General features: G+C 35.0%; 1 protein-coding gene across 1 annotated transcript in view; it reads left to right on the top strand.

The window, feature by feature from the left end:
• TTC29 (tetratricopeptide repeat domain 29) overlaps window positions 1-22,235 on the top strand; it is a gene marked incomplete at both ends in the record, with an annotated part of 49,325 nt that overhangs the window by 9,514 nt on the left and 17,576 nt on the right. Inside the window, 2 exons of the mRNA XM_010016791.1 lie at window positions 9,542-9,754; window positions 12,730-12,815. Of these exons, the coding sequence (XP_010015093.1) occupies window positions 9,542-9,754; window positions 12,730-12,815 (299 nt within the window). The remainder of the gene's footprint in view (window positions 1-9,541; window positions 9,755-12,729; window positions 12,816-22,235) is intronic.

The following is a 22,235-nucleotide window of genomic DNA, read 5'->3' as shown; positions in this document are numbered from 1 at the left end:
ACTTAAGCAGCCATAAATCCAGATAGATTCCTGGGAAGGACAGATTTAGAAGGTTTATTAAATAATTGAACTCATCTTCGTGCAAGTGCAGAATGTAGTTCCTCTATAAATGACATCTTATTACATGCTTGTTACTGGTATTGAACTAGCAGGTATTGTATTGAATTGATGTTCTAGAAATTAGTTATGTTTTCAGTTCAAATTAGTATACTCTTAAACTCTGAAAGAAGCTTCTGAACATGCAACAAGAAAGCAAGAATGGCCTGTTGAGGTCAAAAAAATATTCTTCCTATAATTATTTATTGGGTTTTTTTAAAAAAGGTTTTATAAGCAATGGAGATATTTTGAATAAGAGAACTCATTGACAATTCTGTAGAGTTCTTATTTTTACTTCTGAAAATAATTACTGTGAAAATGAAAATTTTTCTTCATGCTTTTCAGTCAGTTGATATGAATCAAGGTTTACAATTAAGCACAGGGAAGTAATAATGTTCTTTACAGTAGAAAATATGAGCAGGTTTGCCAAAAGCCTCCTTAATCTTTTCTCCATCACTTTCTTAGCCTAATTCTTCAAACGGACAATCTTTCAGTCCTCATATAATATCTGGCAACAGGTCTGTATTGTTCCTTTGTAATGAGAAGCTCCTGGGAATAATCTCAGCAGTGCAAAAGTGCTAATTCTAAACTTTGTAATTTATGTTTTCCTTAAAAATATTGACATATTCAAAAAAACCCAATCATAAATTAGTTACTGTTCTTAGGTATCTGGTGATTGTAAAGTTCATTTTTAATTATGTCATAAAATTACTGAAAAAGTGTTACTATTTTCATTGAACGTTGAAAGATATATCAGAAATATTTTTAGAAAACATTTTATGTACACTTGGATATAAGTGTAGCACTGAAGTGAATTGTTTGTAGATACCCTTATGTAAGAATCACATTCTTAATGTTTTTGCTATCAAATACTGCTGTTTGCTTTATGTGCATGTTTGTAAGACTATGACATTTAATGAAGAGATCTTTTTAAAGTATTGATAGCCATGAGTAAATCATACTATGTTTGATCTGTGTTAAAGATTCAAAGTCCAAGGTCTTTGAATAGAACTTAGAATGAAAACTTAGAATGAAATTAGGTTACATCCCCGAAGTCTGATATATCTTTAAACAAGACTGCAAATGAAACTTTATTAAAACTTCAAATGAATTATTTCTTTGCTTTTTTAAATTCTTTTTCCCTCTCTTCTCTTTCATGTCTATTACTGACATTGCTGCTTGTATTTTACCTGTCTTTTCCAGGGTATTTTAATTATTTACTGCTTAATGACTGGTATTGAAATGGAGCTTCATTCAAAGCTGCCTGCTCACTAACAGATTTTTTTTGCTTCAAAGCTTTGCAAGGTCTTGGACTACTGCAGCTGAACTAGCAGTTGTGATCGTAAACATTCCTGGAGGCAGTGTTTCCTCTTAGTAATTGATAAGGGAGATACTGTTTCTAGAGGTGCCTTCTCAGTGAGACTGAGAGCTGTTGGGGTTGCATGTCCTGTAGAAGTCATAGGTAAACCAAACACTATCAAGCTATTAATAAAAATACCTTACTTTTTAGGAGATCATAGGATAATTCAAGTTAGAACAGACCTCAGCAGGTCATTAGTCCAACCTGCTACTGAAAGCGTCCTTCTGAATCAGATTGTCTGCGCAACAGAAGAGCTACAGTGCTGGAGCATTGCACCTGATACTAAATTTATTATTGGAAGCTGTGAAAAGTAAGGGGAATGGGGTAGAATCTGAATAAAATGTAATTGCTACCAAAAAGATTTAAGCTAAGGCAAGCTTTTGACATGTTAGCAAAAAAAAAAAAAAAAAAAACCCACAGTAATCTAGTGAAACTCATCTGCTTCAGTGTCACTTTCTGTATTTAAAAGATAATGATCATATTACTCTTTGAGACAAAATTGTAATGTAACTTGTTTTCATTTGGTTCTATTGAGCTAAAAAGAACTCTTAAGCCCTGAAAAACTTAACTAGAAAGCATATGCCATTTTTTACTATCCATTATTGCATTTTCACCTCCCTCCCCTCTCTGCATTTGGATATCTCCCTATAAATACTGAAATACCTGTGAAACCTGAAGTGTGAGTATCCCACTGAGTGTGGGTTTGCTCTTATTTAAAGCCTGGAGCCTTACACTGTGAGAGTCATGAATACATTTTGCATCTTAGGTAGCCTTTGCATACAGAAAGCACACTGATGCTTTACAAACATGAAAGAGGAAGGTTTGAATGTTATTGTGAAGCAAGAATTCCATTCTTTCTAAAATGTTGTATGTTGTTATTCAGCTAGTGTCCAACATTATTTGCAATGTTCTCTAGATTAAAATTGACATATATCAAAAGCATTTGTTTATATAAAATCAAACAAACTGATCTGACATCTGACAAATGCTGCTTTCATAAAATATATTAGCTTAAAAAGATAAAGGAATTTTGATTAAAAACAAAAATTTTCTGTGTTAGTTCATTTGAATATGAATGCAAGACAGACAAGTTAGTGTAATTTTTGTATGGGACCTGTTCAGTTGTTAGGTTTTTTCCTGAAGCTGGACACTGATTTTGGAAGAGTAAGCTTTTATTTTTATTCTAGGTTGCATGTGGGCAAAATGCTAAACCAGTTTGTGCAAAAAGTGTTGCAAAGCCTTCAGAGATTCTAGATTCCAACCTAACCCTCTGTGAAAATGCCTGAAATATTAATATCTTTTTTTATCACTGTCAAGCCTAAAGAAAAGGGAAATATTGGGGATACAATGTAGTTCAGCTAGCAAGACAGTAGTTACGTTTCTAACTTTCCAAGTTAAGATTACACTTAGTAGGAAATTGTTCTTTGACTTATTACTGTCTTTCATATATGTCCATATGTTAAATTTTGTACCACTCTTTGTAAAGTATGTGTGAGTTCTGTGTGCACATAGTTTTGGGGGAAATCATGTAATTGACACCAGATTTTCTCTGGAGGATTACTCTGAGTAGTTGAAATTGGTCTAGAGAGCAGCTATATGTCTCTTAGAGAAAAACTGACAGGTTTTACATAAAGGTAGAAGCAACTTAAGGCCTGGAGTTAACCCAGAATTTTGAGGGTGCAGTACAGTAACTGAAAGAAAGGCAAGAGGAGGATTTTGTTCCAGTCTCCTCTACAATAGAACCTGTTCCACCTGTACTTACTCTTCATGCTTTCTTCTAAGAAAAAGAATATTTTTCGTAGCAGTTCCTCTTCTGGTAATGTGCTCTTCAGATAATTAAAGGTTTTTTACTCCCGCTAGTCTGCAGTAAACCATCCCCAAAGCAGCTGTCATTTCAGCTGCCTCTGGGAAACCATTCCTTCTTTGCAGTTCAGTAGTGTTGGCAGCAGCAGGGAGAGGACAGACAAGCAACCAGAGAAACTAGTGTTGTCCCTAGCTTCTGAGGTGCCTCTTAAAGAATCCTTTAAGCAACATCTTTTTAGAGCATTTTTAATATCAGAATGTGTTTATGGTGTGATATAACATACTGTAAACAGCCCTACAGTGGGTGCTACAATATGCACTGACCTCTAGGTTTGTATAGGTGTATTTAGATTTAAAGTAAGTAAATTAGGGCCTCAGAAGACAAGACTATATGTATATACACACACACACATATATCAGGGAATTAGTCTGCCAATGCCATATCTCAGGTTGTGTATGCTCAACTTTCCTTTTATCTTTCTCCTTCTCCTTTATGTCCTCAAACCTTCTACTTCTCAGGCATGCTTTCAGTTGACCTTGAGCAGCTTACACTCTAGGGACAGATCTACTGGTGTATTGTCAAACTGAGGAAATTGTCAGAATACCCCATGATGAGGCAGTGTGTTCATTATAATATTCTTATGAACTGTCTATGTCATTTTGCTAAAACTCCCTGTGGAATCTTTCTGAAAAATGTTATCAGCTCATGTATAGTAAATGCAAATAACTCTTTATCTTAAAAATATTCACCTTGATTGTTGTCTGACTTGTGATTTAGAGTAATTTTCTAGAGTTAAGGAACTGCAAAATTTCATCTTAAATCTCTTCCACAATTTTTGTCTTGCTTTTGCAGATGGCACAAAGTCAGGTTCTTTCATATGAGATCAGTCGTAGCAACCCCTGTACAATTCATTTTACCTCAGGAGTCTAAAGTGGTTCAACTATTTACTGAAAGAGGACCCTATTCTGTGATTCTTGTGAAAATTTTTTAACGCCTCCCAGTGCATCTTGTTGTAATTTAGAAACTTACAACAACCTCTGTAAATAGTGGTTCACATTGGAAACTGTGACAGATCCTTAACTATTTCAGCATGAATAGTGCTACCAAATTATCATAACTGATCATAGGAAACTAAAAATAATACAAGTAGTTCAAGCAGTTAAACTAAAATGCAAGGTATATATTTTAAAATAGTAATAACATTTTTCTTTTTTGCTACCATTAACTGTTGCTTCAGGCAGATTTTATTTCCATGTTGCGCAGTGAAATAAGTGATTAAAAAGATCTCCTAGTTATAGGTTGAAATATACTATAATATACATAAAGATCTATTGTTCCTTTAGGTTGTTGTTTTAAGCTAAATTTAAATATTTTCTAAAGTCCTCAACAACTGTTTACAATTTAGGATTGAATGTGCTTTCTGCTTATACTACTGCTGCTGAAGAAATGTACCTAGCAGACCTGTCACTTTTTTGTGTAGTTGTTTCTGCGGCATTATTTTCAGTGGTGAATGTACAAGCTGATAGAAAAGGAAATCATTAGGTGCTCTCAGTATTGCTGAGGCATGGTGCTAGACCAGGTCAGTCACTGCATTTTGCAGATTGTGACATTTTAAATTACCTGTATACTACTGGAAGCAATCTGTGGACCTAATTAACATTGCACCTAATTAATGTCAGGACTGTATATAGAGAATTCAAGATAGTTTTGCACTGCCTTTATTTATTAAATACCGCATTATTCAAATTTGTTATCTTTAATTTTAGTATTGAAAACTTCAGGTTTGTGTGCTGTTTTCTTAAGTGGGAGTAACTTCTTTTCTTTTTTTTTTTTTTTTCTCCTTCAAGTAATCAATGCACTGCTGAATGAGTTCATTTTAATGCACTCAATCATGCCTCTAATGTTTGTAGCTTACGGGCGCAAGCATCAGTAATGCAGGAATGTTATATGGCTTTAGTTTGGTCCATTTCATAAAATATTCATGGAATCAAAAATGTGCATCAAAATAGCGGCTGGGAGAATTACATTTATGTGCCTGCTTTTATGGCAGCTTCACATTTAAACCCATTTGTGTTAATATCTAGTCAATCTTTCTACTTAAAAAAAAAAAAAAAGGCAAAATAGTAGTCTCCATATATCCCCTTTCTGGTTTGATATCTATTTTGATATAACAAATGTATACTTTTGGAGTGGGTTTTAGGAAGGGGAATTATAAAGGAAGTTTTAGATAATGTAAAAACGTTTCTCTTCGGTATTTACAAAATTACAGCAAGTTCTTTTGCTTGAATGAATAGATTTATTTTTTTGACTTCTAAGCAACTCAGTGAAAACTGTGGCACAAATCTTTGTGCATACATATGTAGCTGGTATGAAAATAAGTAATTTCTAAAATCTGATACTGTTAGTGGCAGAGTAACGTCTTATGTTCATATAGTTTTTTAAAACTAATTCTTTACTCCCAAAATTATATTGTGATGATGTTTACTTGCCGTATTTAAGATTGAACTATTGCTGATAGGGTTTCTTTTGTTATGCCCTGAGATATATAAAACTATAACATTTTAGTAGTGATAGTATATATGTTGTAAGAGATACATTGTGGTTTGTGGTTTTTGTTTTATTTTTTTTTAATTCTTTTCATAAACATGGAAAAGGTATCAAAGATTCTCAGACTCCATTTAGTATATGCTGAGTTAACTTCTGTGTGGCAGTGGGAAAAGAAATACACAGTTGCTGTTAATGTTGCCAACTGAAAATAGCTATACTGCTTTGTGAAAAATTTTGCAAATATATTTTTCAAATACAGATTTCTGAGAAACACCTTCTGGATTTTTCTCTTTGAATTCCTAGAGGTATAAAAGATGCATTTCTACAAATTATTCCAAGTGCTTTTCCTACCCACTATTTTTCCTCTCATTTTGCATTTTTTTTTCTTCCTTTTCTTTTTCTGTTGATAATAAGTCATTTAAAAGTCTATCTTGTCACTTCTCAAGTGAGATAAAAATATTTTTACTCTCAGAATGTTCTGTAATTGGCTTATTACTTTGTTTTAATGTTTTTCAAGACTTTTCAGACAGCATCTACCTGTGTCTGAGCTTACCAGTTGCAGAAGTTCAGTGTTTAAAAATTGGAATACACTGAAAAGATCAATTCCAACTGAATCGACTCATGACAGTGAATGAACTTGCCACCCCCTTGAAAAGATTTCTTTTTCTTTTCCCCCCACAACATTTGAGGTTCACATAAACATAATGGTTTAAAGAAATAACCTGATGTGTCATTTGCCAATGAGAACAAAGTATTTCAGGCTATTTTGATGAAGAAATTAAATCCGAACTCTAAAATGTTTTACCTTCCATGAATTTGAGAGGTCTCCAAATAGCTAGTGTTACTTCAAAAGTCTTCAGTAAGCAAATTCCCAGCCATGTAAGGGCTTTCAGGTCAGGAATTCCATCTCTTCCTCATTTAGGAAACTAGCATTTTGAGATTTTTTTTTTTTTTTTGCTCAGCATCTTCTTTTTAGTATTTCTGTGAGCAGATCATACTACTTTTTACCTCACAATCTTTCTTGGTAGTTCAGTGAAGCCAAATGCAATTTAGTCACAATTGAATACTACCAAAAAGATGCTTTTGTGTTTTGAAGCTTGATGTAGATGGATTGTTTCTAAAAAGGTTTCACTGAGATCTGGCAAAAAGGATGTCAGGTCACAGCTCTTATGGTTAGGTCAACTCTTAAGAACTATGGGGTACATGGAATATATGAGTTCAATTTCTAGTCTGACAGAAACTTTCTCAAGGGGATACTGCAAGTGAGGAAGCATGGGTAAGAATTACCGTACCCAATAGTTCTAACAATCTAAACAATACTTTTGAAGGTTGCACGTATTATTTACCTAAATGATGTGTCCCATTGAAAGATTATATTAGAGAATGTTAGGAGAAACTTGGATACCGTGTTCAGATTCAAATTTCTTGTCCAGGTGACACCATTCATTTGTTTGCTGCTTCCCATTCTTACTAGAAGTATTTGAGTTACACATGAATCAATCTCTACTGTTCTAAAGAATAAAAGTCACACATGTAGTGAAAGTAGATCACTCAGGAATATCCTTTCAAAAGGACAATTAATAAACTTTGGGGAGAATTCCAAGGAAGTCTGTATGTGCTTATGAGGATTCAAGTGGATACAATTCTAGATCTAGCTATTAACGCGATATTTCAACTCAATTTTCTGTCATTTGCCTCCAAACCAACACCAGCTTCTTTGATTAATATCTTAAATCTGCATTTAGCAACTTAGATAACTGGAATTCTGTTGACCTCTGGTTTGGGCTTGCCCTAAAAAGTTAACTGGACTGGATAGGCAGAAACACAAATTCAAATTGGAAGCCTCTTTAGAATGGACAAGATTTTCCATCTGGGCTTAGCAAGTCTGCATCTCTATTTCCTGTTACATGAACTGGCAGTGAATCCTTAAACAGCTTGTATTGGTCATGATAATTTCATTTTGCATTTCTGTTTGTTCAATCTGATGTGAAGTTTGTGACATTTTTGAAAGAATGTATTGATCTTTTCCTGTCTGTTTACAGGGTCTGATAACAATACACTTTTTCTTCCAACGTTTTGGGCCATCTCTCTGATACCTGTCCCTAGCCAGAGTGGAACTGAATAAAGCCTGTTGTCTCCCTTTTCACGTGGCACTTTTTGTTGTGTCTTCTGGGACTCTTATATAGATCATAGGTTGTAGAGCCTTAAAATGATTTTTCTATGAAACTCTTGGTTGCTTCTTTGAAAGTTTCTTGCACTTCTCAGTTTTAGTTGAACTCATTTTAATCATCAAAGAAGCTTAATAGGAAAATAAATTTAATTCTAATAACGATAAGAGTTATGTTTCATTGCAAAATTGAAAGCACAGTTATAAAATGGTAACATATGCAAAACACAAATCTAAATTAAGTTAATGGGAGGACTCTGTCATAACTGTTTTGCTGCCTCTAGGTTGGCTCGAGGCCTGGGGAACTAGCCTCATTTTCTCTCACAATCCTTAAAGAAGATCCGTTTTCCAGCTTCTCTCCCTTCCTTTCCCACAGTTGCAAAGCAACTTTTCTCCTTGCTTCTTTTTGTAATTTGAATGCAGCACTGTAAAAACAGTCAGCAAACCAGAAATTGTTCTTCATAAAACATGTTTCAGAAGTGGTATAAACTGCAAACACAACTACACAAACTTAGTTTGTGGCTTGTTTTGGTTTAAATAGCAACTGATATATTCATAATCTATGGGACAGGATTCCTCCATCACATACAAACAAACTTAAGAAGCAAGGATCACGTTTACTGTTTTCCCTCCTATAGAACATTCTTTGTATAACATTTTATTAATATAAGTGGTCTCATCTTACCTGCTTCCCAGCAGTTTTTCTGCATGTATTATGTATAAAGAAAAATTTTTCTGTTCTTTCAAAGAACACTGAATTTCCATTGTCCAGGAAACATGGAAATCTCCTACATTGCATGTATACATGGAGATAAGTCTAGTTGAAGGTAAAGGGGAAGGAGGAACTATTTGCATGTTGAAATGAATTGAACTTTCTCTTCAAACTCTTTTGCCTTAAAGATGTTTGAGTAACTTATATTTGAAGACTTCAAAATGTATTAGTTGAGTCTCAATAATTAATCTATTAGTGGTTGATGTTTTTCCAGTGAGTTTACTTTAACCAGAGTTGGCCTAGAAATAACTGTTGAATAAATTACTTTGCATAATAATTCTTTTTTAGCAATTCATTATTTGAATGAAGACTTGCTTTTCCCCCCAGTTCACACACTTTTGATACCTCTATTCTCCACATCTCAAATCTTTCAGCACAGGTTTTCATTATGAAAGAAGAAACTTGAGGAACAGTTTGAATTGCGATTTTTTCTGCATAGATGTGATTTTGAAATATATGATCCACTAAATCTGTATTAATGTATCTATAATGGATGTTTTTTTTTTAGAAACTTCTGACTTTGCATCCTTGGAATCACATACCCTCAACATTGTGACTCTACAAACAAAAGCTAATTTAAAATGTGATATGTTTATATTACAGAATTACTGGTAACTATGAGATTTGGCGGTATTTTCTAGTCAGGAAATTTTCTATCAAGTTATATATTGAAGATTCTTGAAAATTTTGAAATGATTGGCTGCAGCTTACTTTCCAATGAGAATATTATTCTAGGTTAATAACTTAAATATTGTATTGATTATACTGATTGTAATTACAAATTACATTTTTCAGGTCATGTCTTAAAAGCTGCTGAGTATTATGAAACATTTTACCATCTAACAGAGGGTTCAACATGGAAGGATGTGACAGGCCATACTTACAATTCACTGGCATCTGAGTATCTCTGGAGAATTTATACATTATTAGCAGACAAAATGCTTGAAAATAAAGAACTCCAACAGGCCATCAAAACACTAAAAAAAGCTTTAAAAATGGCAAAAAATGGTAGGTAGAAAATAACATTTTTCCACTGTTTTATTTGATGTGCATGTAATGATTTTCCCAAGAGTGAAGTAGAAATTGTCAAGTGTTTGACTGGGTGATAATTTACTATGAAATGCAAAGACCAGTGCTATCAATACACTTCCAGATCTCACTAAAGCAGAAAAGTCTTCTTGCTGATAACAAAGAATCTTTTAGATTCCTGAAAGCTTAACTTCTGAAAAAAAAACCCAAACAAACCCACCTTCTGAGAATAATAGTGTACAAGAGTGAACTCATAATCAGGAAGTAAAGTCACTGACAAAAGCTCAGCCCACTGATTTTCAATTGTTAAGTCACTGTTGATTTGACAAATTTTGAGTGCTGTTAGCTGCTGGGACACTACCTTTTCACTCTACGTATTTATTTAGTACTTGAAAAAAGACAGTTTTCTATCATAGGAAAGCAAAATTTCTTCTGTATATCTCAATGCACACAAATCCTTGGAAGCCTAAAGAAAAATTACAGAATAGCTGAGGTGGGAAGATACCCCTGGAGATCATCAGAATCAGATAGAGCCGGCTGCCCTGGACTACATTCTGTCAAGTTTTTAATACATCCACAAGTGGAGATTCTATAACTGCTCTGGAAAATATTTTCCACTGTTCAAACACCCTCTCAATAAAGAAGTATTTTTTTGGAGCTCGGATGGAATTTCAGGTTTTGTCCATTGCTTCTTGTCCTTTCACTGAGCACCACTGAAAAGAGCCTGGTTCCCCCTTATTTACTGCTGCCTAAGAGGTACTGATAAGATCCCCCTCAGAGCCTTCTCTTCTGTGGCCTCAACAGTCCCAGCTCCCTCTGCCTCTCCTCCAAGGACAGATGCTCCAGTCCGTTCATCATCTTTGCAGCCCTTTGCTGGATTTGCTGCACTATGTCCCTCTCTCTCTTGTACGGGGAGTCCAGCATGAGGCACAGCACTCCTGGAGTGACCTCATCTGTGCTGAGTAGAGGCAAAGGATCACCTCCCCTTGACCTGCTTGCAACACTCTGCCTAATGCAGCCCAGGATCCCATTGGTTGCTTTTGCCTTAAGGTTGCATTGCTGTCTCAGTTTGTGTATGAAGATGTTATGGGAGATACTGACAGAAGCCTGGCTAAAATTGAGAGAAACAAAATCCACTGCTTTTCCTTCATCCACCAAACCAGTCATCTTATCATAGAACGCTATGAGGTTGCTGAAGAACAAACTCCCTGTATTAAATTTGTGCTGACAACTCCTGATTGCCACCTTGTTCTAGATGTTCTGTGATGCTCTGTCTATGTATGGGTAGGTTTAAAACTGGGGGAAAATTGTATAGCATTTGAATGTTATATGTAATGTGAGATTTTGATCAGCTCTGAAGCATTTCTTACACATGAAAGGGAACAGAAAAAAGAGGGCAAATCTTACAAGTTGACTTTATGGAAATATAATTTTACAGAATTTTTTAAAAATCTTAATAGTCCTTGTTTCTCAAAAGATGCTGTTAAATATCCACTTCCACAGGCTTACTTTTTGTAGATGTTTATCCAAGATGATTATTGGAGTGCTTCTCAGAAGTAAGATAGAAGGTTTCAAGTGATCATCTTTTTCTATGCACACCAGTTCAAGAGCCTTCCATAGTATTCCTTAAGGGGCGTATTTTGCATATGAATTGCACATACAATTAATATATAATATTACTTCAATATTTATTACCAGATACATTAGGTTTTTAAATTTAATAATGTGTGCAGACTATACTTGCCATTGTTCTTTTAAAATATAAAGCTTTAGAAGCTTCTTTCAGATGAGTTGTCTAGTCCCCATTACAGAACCATAACCTCTACCTACTAAGCCCATACTTAACAATTTAGTTAAACCCATACTGACTCTGGCTACTAGCTGTGCTATCTATTCTGTCCTTCTGGACCATCATCTGTGTTTATGTATTTTATGAATAGGGATTAGATACTACCCACTTCAGACTCTCAGACTGTTCTTAAGTGAGGAAGGAAGTTTTTTATATCCCTAGCAAATTTTCATTTATTATTCCTCTGGTCATCTGTATTTCTTTTTTGCCTCCTTAAGCCCTTTAAGGGTTATTGAACACTGGAAAAGACTATCGGGTTTTTGATCTGCAGGCTTTTCATGATTTTTTTAACATATTAGCTGGACCACTACTATGGCCTCAGCAGTTATATCATTCAAAGAGTTACAGAACTAGATGTAGGCTTCTATGTGTTTGAACATAAAGAAATTATTAGTAGATATCATAAATAGATAATCTGCCCTTTCACTGCAATTGTATTTATGCACTTCACAAAATATCTTGATATGTAGCTGAGCTTCAGCTTTATTTTTCCACTATTACATTTGACAAGGTGGGTATTGAACAACAGAAAGACTGAGGGCTTTGTTACTTTTATCTTCTTTTTTTTTTTTTAACTTATTCTAGCCTACAGTAGTTTGCAAAATGACCATGAGAATAACAAATATGAACATGGTCTACTGATAATTCTCTCTTGGTGTTCCATTAAGTTTCACAACAGCAAAGTGTATGGGTCAACATATTTTGTGTTTATATTTTTTGTTATATATTTGTGGCTACTTTAATTTTATATATTAATATATGGAGAGAGGCTAGTATGATTTTCTAATGTGAAGACACTATTATTAAGCAATTAATGACAGAGAACATTACAGCATGTTAGACTCATTGTACTGCATTACTTACTGGAATATATTTTCTTTGACTTTGCTGAACTTTCTTGTTGAACTCTTTAAATCCATAGCCTGTATTTTTAATTGCCACTATATATTTTTGGAAATAAATAATTGGCAAGAGTAAGGAGAAGGGAATACTTAATGTAGTGTTTAAATATCTGTATGTTATTTTAGAACCTGCAAGAACTGTTTGTACTAATGTAATTTTGTTCAGATTATTCTGGTAAGTGTAACTTTAATCCTTTCTTTAGTAGGTGATATGAAGATCCAAGGAGAAGCTACATATTGCCTAAGTTTAGCATATTATTTTGCTGGAGAACAACGGAAAGCATTATCAGTAAGTTTATTTTAAAATTGCTTTAACTTTCCCAATGCCTTTCTCTTCCTCCTCGACATCTTAGGCATTTTAGAGAGTGGAAAAGACTTGGAGAGACTTTGCTCACAGACCTTTTATAACAGTATCTAGTTCTGTAGACAGGGATCCATGTGCCTTAAGCAATTAAGGTTCAAATAAATTCCAGAACTGATGGAGTCCAGGTTTCCATGCTTGGAACTGTTCCTTTTCCTGTATTCATACGTATATAAGCCAACTACTTTTTAGTTAGGGTTTTGGTATAAAACACCAGTTTTGCAAGCTAGTTTGATGCAGCATATTTGTGAGCAACAAATAAAAATATGTCAATTCACATGTTCAGCTTTTCAGAACATCAGGAATTTAGAAGAAACATGAATAGCTTTTGGTATGAAAAGCAGTAATGCAAAAAAGATACAATCCCTTCTGTTGACACTTGAGTTCAAGCTCCTCATGTTTCCCTTGAGTCTCCCATACACATAATTTTAACAGAATGAGAATTCTATGTGTGGGAATTCTATGTCTGAAAGGAGGGTTCCTGTAGTTCATCATAGGTCAGTATGAGAGGAAAGATAAGCAGGAACTTGACTTTGTCTGTGCCAGTCATCAGAGATGTTACAGTCCTCCATTATCCTCTTAAAAATGTTGTGTGCAAAATTAATTTATTTGAATATTTTGTCCATTATTATTGCAATTAATCAGCTCAATAATTGCTATGTCCGTTTCTTCCTTTAATTTCAGAATGACCTGTTATTCTGTTAATGAACATGTTCCACAGAGGTCAATCTTTGTGGTTATTTTTTCTGGTAGGTTTTTTTTGGGTTGTTTTTTTTTTTTTTTCCCCCTCAGAAAAAGGCCAATAGAAGTCACAGAGTGAATTCAGCATGAGTTTCAATATTACTTGCTTGGCCTCTGCAGTATAGGAAAGGTTCTAGATTTCTGTCTTGAAATAACCTCCTACATGCTTTTAATGGTTTGTGATACAATCATTTCTAAGAGTTATTGATTATACATAATTCCTCAATGCTGATAGGCCTATCTTCCATATAAATCAATTGAATGCTGAGCCTGCTCTCACATCAGTTGCAGTTAAAGTCTGTAGCTGAATGTGAAAATATTTCAAAATTTTAAAAGCTACATAAAATTTTATATCTAATTGTTGCAACAGCGTTGAGAAGAGGATATTTGATCTCTTCCAAGAATACAGTATGAGAGATTAGACTAGAATTTTTTGTATTGAACTTTATCTTCTTTTTTTTTTGACTAACAAACAAGTGTGCTGGCATTCTTGCCTGATCAACTTCTCTGTTAAGTTTCTGAGAGTTGCAATAAACTGTTCGAGTGATGAAGAGCAGCAAGATAAACAAATGTGCCAACTAAAGAAGCCTGTGTGTGTATTTGAACTCTCCATCACAGGAGAAATTAATTAGTGAACAAGACAGCACAATCTCCACGATATGCAAAGGATCAAACTACCGTTGAAAGTACCAGAAATATTGCATGTCCTGGCATTATCTCCTCAGGATCCATTTTGCTTATATTTTGTAGCTACTCCTTTCCCTTCATTGCTCCCCCTTGCCTCCTGCCAAAAAATTACAGCAGTCATTTGGAAGTTCAATTTCTCTTTGTCATATGCAAATTTGTTTTTTTTTTTTTTTTTAAGGAAGATTCTGAAACCTTGAATTTTGTAATATACTACAATTAATTTAAAATAAGCACATGCGAGGTTGTGCCTGTTGTTTTTAGTCTTACCAAAACACCTGATAGTTAAGGAAGACAATGTGCATTTTTGTTAAAAGGGACAGAAAGTCTCTGTAGTACAAAACATAAATGATACATTATGTTAAGAGTATAAAATGTTATTTTAACAGTAATGAAAATACCAATACATTTCAGTGTAAATAATATTATATATTATTATATTATGTAATATTGGCATTTCCTAATATGGCATTTCCAATAATATTACATAAGAAACCGATGAAGCACTTTCTTCCAGAAAAAATAGTGTGCTATGTGACTTAGAAAAAGGGGTACAATTTTAGTTCCTTTTGTCCTTCACAGTGATCAATATAGACAGCAGTAAAATAACAGTGGTTGACAGTGCTGTTGAGCACAAGTTGTCTTCACTCTCCAATTGGAAATCATTGCCTAAAATTTACCCTTCTGTTCTCAGTTTAATGGTCTCTGTATCCAAGGGGAGCTCAGATGCTTACAGAGATGAAATCATTGCATCCTATTCCCAGAGGACTGCTGGTTATCATTACACATAACATGCAGACAATACTGCTAGGAGCCAGTTTGCCTCATGGTAATATGTAGTTCATCACCAGCTTCTGTAGCATGCTAAAGAGGTCTTGCCACACAGCTTGGGACTATTCGGATGTAGACTCAGGGGTCTCAGCAGTTATTTTCCTGCTTTGCATCAGTTTTCATCTTCTTTATCCTTTTGTGCTGTGGTCCACCTCAGGCAGTCTCCTTCTAGGGGAATCTGAAAGGAGCAGCTGTTACAGACACCATTTCTTCCAATTGTTGCCACTGGTTCCTTTTGCTGTTTAGTGTGCTACTCCCTCCCTCAGCATTCACACACAGTAGCATGCATATAAACTTGTTTCTCTTTCATTCGTGTCTTCTAGCAGGGTGGAGAAGCATATGTTCAAAATATTCATTATCTGATGCAGTAATTAAAGGTTGAAATGATTAAGCTGCAGCCTATTATATAAAAAATAGGCAGTCACTTTGTATCGAATGGGCTAGTTTTGTTGGAGAAGGCGTTTCATTTGCTAGGCACTTGGTGTTTAATCTAATGTAATTTGATTTGGTGTATAATCTGTATAAATTGGTTTAATTTTATTTTATATATATGATTGATTTCAGTGGACCTACTCAGATGTAGAAACATAAGTGTTTTCAAGTTTAAAAGCTGGAGAACTAATTATGTTCAGTAGCAGTGCGGTATGTTCATAATATTTTTCATACCATCTGGTTTATAATCAAGCCTAATGGCTTTTCCACAAAATATGACACGAAATATTAATATTATATAGATTTTATCTTAAACACTATAGATTTTGGCAGGGATAGTTCTCCATCTAGACTGATTATAAAGTAAGAGTTATTATTTGCTTATTTTTCTTTAGATTTGTATAACAAGCTAAGTATTAACTGAAACACTTCCGTGTCATTAGAAATTTTGCATAAGGTATTGTAATCTAAGGCTTGATGTCTGAAATTGTTTTTAAATTGGGCTTTCAATAACAGTTCAAAGAGTTGGGCATCATGGATTTTTTCCTCTTTTAATTAGAGTTGCATCCCAAATCATCAGGAGAATTCCAGTCCTCATCCCTTGTCTAAGCATTAGGTTTTTTACTAAGTATTCTTAGATTTTAGATATTGAATCCTGTGTTTCAGATATGTTACACATCTAAAAAATAGAGGCAGTACTCATGAGTACTGAGACTCATACCAAAATAAATGTGGTAATTTATGACATAATATTATGTGCACAAATTGTCAGAATTATGATATACAAGCCACAGACATAAAATTATCAAGAAAATTTATGAACTTAGAGAGACACCTTCACATTTGAAATGACGCTATTAAAGTAATCAGAGGTGATTTATGACCATAAAGTTAATTTCTGCAAAAGTCTATGTCAAAACAACTGAAATTTTTTTCTCAACTCATGCAGTTAAAGAGAATACAAGTAAATGTGCCTGGGATGCAGATATCCTGAAATAAGTATCACAGTAGATTTTATCTAATTATATCTATTATATCTAATTATATATATTACGCCTGTATGTATGTATGAATTTGGTGAATCAAGGAGGATCTTAGGAAGTAAAGGAACTCCAAATGGCGGACTGAATGTTATCCTCTTTTCTCCCAAACTTTGCAAGAGGTAGTTCCTTTGAGATATGCTTACTATTCTAGTGCTTTGCTAAAAGGCTGAACATTTCTGTCAGTCGTGACTGGGTAGACCACTGAGTTTATGTTTAATCTTTCTTTACTGTTGTTACGAAAAGAAGCATTTAAATGGAGACTTGCAAAACACGTCAAAAGGTACTATGCAATGGAAATTATTTCAAACTTCCTTCTTTTAAATCAACCAGATTGTCCTTTAGTCATCTGTGATATTTAGCAACTAATAATGAAATGTAACATTTTCAGCTTAGCAAATGCATCACCTGCTTGGAAAAAAAGAAAAAAACCCAACATTTTAACATACCAGTTTCAGAAAAGGTCTCGTCATTCACAGAATCATGGTGAATGGTTTGGGTAAGAAGGCACCCTAAAGATCATCTAGTTCCAAACCCCCTGCCATGGACAGGGACACCTTCCACTAGACCAGGTTGCTCAAAGCCCCTTCCAACCTGGCCATGAACACTTCCAGGGATGTGGCATCTGAACTTCTCTGGGCAACCTGTGCAGTGTCTCACCACCCTCACAATAATGAATTTCTTCCTTATGCCTAATCTAAATCTAACCTCTTTCAGTTTAAAGCCATTTCCCCTTGTCCTTTCACTACATGTGCTTGTAAAAAGTCCCTCTCAGTTTTCTTGTAGGCCCCTTTTAGGCACTGGAAGCTGCTCTAAAGTCTCCCCAGAGCCTTCTCTTCTCCAGGCTGAACAAGCCCAACTGTCTCAGCCAGTCTTCATAGTAGAGGTGATCCAGCCCTCTGATCATCTTCATGGCGCTCCTCTGGATATGCTTCAGCAGGTCCACATCCTTCTTACAACGCGGGCCTCATTGCTGGATGCAGTACTCCAGGTGTGGTCTCACAAAAGTGGAGCAGAGGGGCAGGATCACCTCCTTTGACCTGCTGGTCACACTCCTTTTGATGCAGCCCAGGATACGGTTGGTTTCTGGGCTGTGAGCGCACACTGAAGCCGGCTCATCTTCATCGACCAGCACCCCTAAGTCCTTCCCCACAGGGCTGCTCTGAATCACTTCTCTGCCTGACCTGTAGCTGTGCCTGAGATTGCTCTGACCCTGGTGCAGGACCTTGCACTTCGTACTGTTGAACTTCATGAGGCTGGCATTGGCCCATCTCTCAAGCATGTCAGGGTCCCTCTGGATGGTATCCCTTCTCTCCAGTGTGTCGACTGCACCACACAGCTTGGTGTCTTTGGCATTCAGGGTGTGTCATGGACAACAGGACTGATGGTGTATTCAGTCTCACTGTCCATGTTGCCAACAAAGATGTTAAACAGCTTCGCTCTTAGAGGCTTCACTTTTATTAGAGCAAATTTTAAATTGTTCTTAAAACTGTACTCATAGAAATTTTGTATTTTTCATATCTAAGGAATAAAAAACCAAACAAAGCTCTGAGTCATCTTTGAAAGTAGGCATTTCTGATTGATCTTGACATTGACAATGGATTATGTACAGAGAAAGGTTTTCCGCTTGAAGGTTTAGAATTACTGAGCCAGTTCTGAAACTGATTAGATTTCATGTTTCTGAAAGGTCACACTGCCGCTAGTCATTTGCGAAGATAGTACAAACAACATTATGTGAGAACAATTAGTGCTGGTAGTGACCTTTGCCCTGACAAAATATACTAACTCAAATACTGATGGAATTAAGAAAGTAGAAATTATTTGTGTTGAGAATCTTAAAGAAAACCTGAAACTTTAGGAAAGAAGTGAATACGTGATCAGTTACTTTTTTGTTGATAATTTAGCATTTAGTTCTTAAGATGAAAGAAAGATCTAATTTTTTATTTGAATATGAAAGTCAACAGTCTTTTAGTGAAGGGAAGATTCCTTCTGCTGGTTTAATCTAGATACCAATTTTCTTGTCTTAGCCAGTTTCTTGAAAACCTGAAAAAAATATAATGGGGAAAATGTTCTGAGTAGCCCAGAGGTGTAATGATGCTATTCTCCTTCAGTTCTGTTCTGTATACAACACAGATTTGCACATTGGTGGTATGGTGTCTACTATACTTTCCTTTTGACTCTGTGTTTCATGCTGCATTTTTCTTGGTTAATGGCATCAGAATAACTCCCCTCAGCAAAATCTGTATTTTTATCTAGTGTCTCACAAGAATACCCTTTGTAAGAAAACAGTCTTAAACATAGTGCTGCTGCAGAATTAGAATAGTCAAGTTATACAAAAATTACAAAGCATGAAAAATAAAAACTGTTGCGTATGTAAAAAATCTATTACTTGATGACAAGCAAATCAGATTATCACAAAGAAAATAAATGGATTAGTAACTTGCTGATATCAGCTTTACTCTTCAGGAGTCTCATGTTCCATAGGACTGGCTACCAAAATACCATGAATGGGTGGAGTTTCATCTCATTTGTTACAATTTTAAATTTAATCATTCATACATCCCAAAAGAGCAAGACAGCTGCAGGAAGATGCAGATTTGACTGCATGTTCCACTAGATAACTCTATAGCACCTTTTCAGAACTTTAGAAATATCTGACCACAAGTGTTCTTAGGAATCTGAATACAAGTTGGTGACACAAAGTTTGGGGGCTATGAATGGAAGACATTGTTTTGTTGGCATGTTGGATTTTAGTTCCCAAATGGTATGAAAGTTCCTGGATTTATATGTGTTGATAAGGTTTCTGAAGCCTTACTTATACCCTGAATTTAGAGTCATGCAATTTAACGTATCAAATGTGGTTTCCCAGGCTTCAAACTCTATTTTTTAAGATTTTGACTCAGGATATCTGTCACAAAATGGTAAGTTTTACTTTTACCTCATACACACATGCACTTGCACACATACATACACTCTGTATAAGTTCACAAAAGAACTGAGGGGGCTGCAGTGCAACATTAATAAGAATATTTACATGCTTCTGCTTTAATAAGAACAACATAAATCCTAAAATCAAGAGAATTCTTTGTATGGCTCAGAATCATTTCCATGAAATTGTTGCTAGCTCTTATCTTTGAACTTTAAAGAATCAAATTGTCCCTTACTGGAGGTTTACTTAGCTCCAATATGTTGAAACATTGAGGACAAAGCCATAAAAACTCCATAAACTGCTCTGCAAGGAAGTAAAAATATCTTTGCATCTATTTTCCACCAGGGCATGCAGGGCAGAGCAGTTAGCAATCATGGAGCCTTCACTCTGGTCCTACCTTTTTGATATAGCTGATGAGACAGAACGATCTCTGCTATCCTCTGCCAAGTTGGCCAATGGAGATGGCTCTTCCTTATGTTTTCCCAAGCAAGGCAGGAGCTCAGAGTGTGACCACAGCTTTACAGTGTCTGTTTTATGGGATATAAGGTTACAGTTAGTCCACTTGCCCTGACTGAGGTTTCTAAAACTGTAATAACTGTCTTCTGTCAGTTAAAAAATGTGATTTAGGCTGTTTTTGCTTACTCTATTCAAACTTTTTTTAGCGTAGCTAGTAAAATATACTATTTTTTTCTTTTTTTTTTTTTTTAAATAACTGCTGATATACAAGTTTCCACTCATTTCATTCCCACAGGCTAGAAGCAAAAATGACAAAGCAGTACAACTGTATGTTATAGAGGTTATTTACTTTATGTACTTCAGACTATATTGGATTTTCAGCTTAGGTGTGCTAAAGCTTGGAACCTAAATGCTGTATATAACTGAAGGAAAGAGTTAGTTACAGCATGTCTGAGTTTGTAGCTTATATTACCTGAAACAATAGCATGAAAGATCTTAAGGATTGTCAGTAGTATGTCCATTAGTGAAACTGCACATATTACACCCAGGGCTGAAGGAAATGGCTGGAAAACTGTACGAAAAAAAAATTCTAATTCTGTTAGATAATGTACTTATGGAAGTCAGACGTTTTATGTGTTTTTAGAAATGAAACATTTGTGCCCACACTGTACAAACTCAGGAATTTCAATACTTAAATGCAAATATATTCATATTCTGGGAGGATTTGTTTCCTTTTTATAGTTTAGTTTAAATTAATAGGCTTAAAAAAAGAAAAAAAGCTATAAAGTAAGGCTTTTAAAATTAGAATGGTATCTCAAATTGGTATAGTTCAAGCTAGAGCAATTTACTTATTAAATATGTGTTTAAATTTCAATTCAGTTATTCCTATTGACTTCAAGGAGACACCACATTCAGGTGTAAACAAATGCTTAACAACTTTGCTTGATCAGAACCATCGATAGCTAGATTGGAGAATAGGAGATCTTGATTCAGGCATCAGATCTTAAGGAATTTAAAATTTATCCTTTGATAGATAAATAACTTGAGAAGTTAAAACACTGAAGCGTGCCAGTACAAAACGTGGAGCTTGCTGCTTCATTGCTAGAAGCAATTTGTTTTGCTGTTTCGCTTTCAGCTTATGTATTATTTCAGAGCTGATCAAAAGAATCGGTAGCAAAGTGTGAAATAAATTGTACTTCTAAATAAATCGATTTAACATTCCTTGGTGCTTTAAGTGATTTCAGTAATATTAATATTTAAAATATTTCTGTCTGAAATTTTTTTATGACTACATATAGCAATAATGGCCACCATTTCATTCTGCTGTTTTTCATATTAGAATATTACACAGTAAACATTGTAAAAATACTATCTTTAAGCACTGAAGTAGATGCAAAAGATTTCAAGTGTCTATTTGCATGTAAATGACTCAAGTTTTATTCAGTCAATAAAACCAGTCTATTAATCCTTTTACTACATTTCTTACATGGGTTAAAACCAAAGAATATGATGTTTTCAGCTGAATGAGAACTTTTCCTTAACTTTCATACAGGTATGCAGAAAAATAATGGCTTCTAACTGGCTTAAACTAGGAAGGTATGCAAAAATAATTATCTCTTCAGGTTTTTCCATTGTCTTATGCAAATTTAAGGATTTGTTTGCTTGCTTTTAGCTAAGAAAACTGTGTAATTAAAAATACCTGTTCATGGGTGGACTAAAGATGTTAATAAGCATGAAGCAGAATATTTAGTTTTGTCTAAGAAGTAATAAGCATTTAATCCTACACATGCATATAGCATACAATGCGTATAGTATGGTATTAAGGTCTTCGGAGGCTTACAGCAATCTGACAGCCAGGTACATTCATGTAGACACAACAGTGTGATAAAAGCAGTCCAGACATTTGGATCACGGTGCTGCTGTACAGAAACATTTCTGAACAATTCACATTATTGCACTTACCCAAATTTCCAGTCTTGTCCACCCCTTTCTCCTTGTTTCTTTCTCCGCCTCTGCCTTTGTCTTTTATGTACTTGCAAAATCTCATTTTTCCTTTACAAGTCACCTTCATCTGCTTATGTGTCAGTGTGGCCCTCGTGCCACACATCACATTGAGGAATTCTCAAGATGAAGGGCTGTATTCACATCACTACTTCTGTCTCAGCACTCTTTCATGCTTGTCACTGCTCAGCACTCAGCGCCACACTGCCTTGTTTTGTCAATAACCATTTATTT

This window comes from Nestor notabilis, unplaced genomic scaffold, assembly GCF_000696875.1.
Source record: "Nestor notabilis isolate BGI_N333 unplaced genomic scaffold, ASM69687v1 scaffold146, whole genome shotgun sequence".
In the NCBI taxonomy this organism is placed as follows: Eukaryota; Metazoa; Chordata; class Aves; order Psittaciformes; family Psittacidae; genus Nestor; species Nestor notabilis.
Note: the sequence above shows the minus strand (reverse complement) of the source record. Positions and strands in the feature narration are given on the sequence as shown.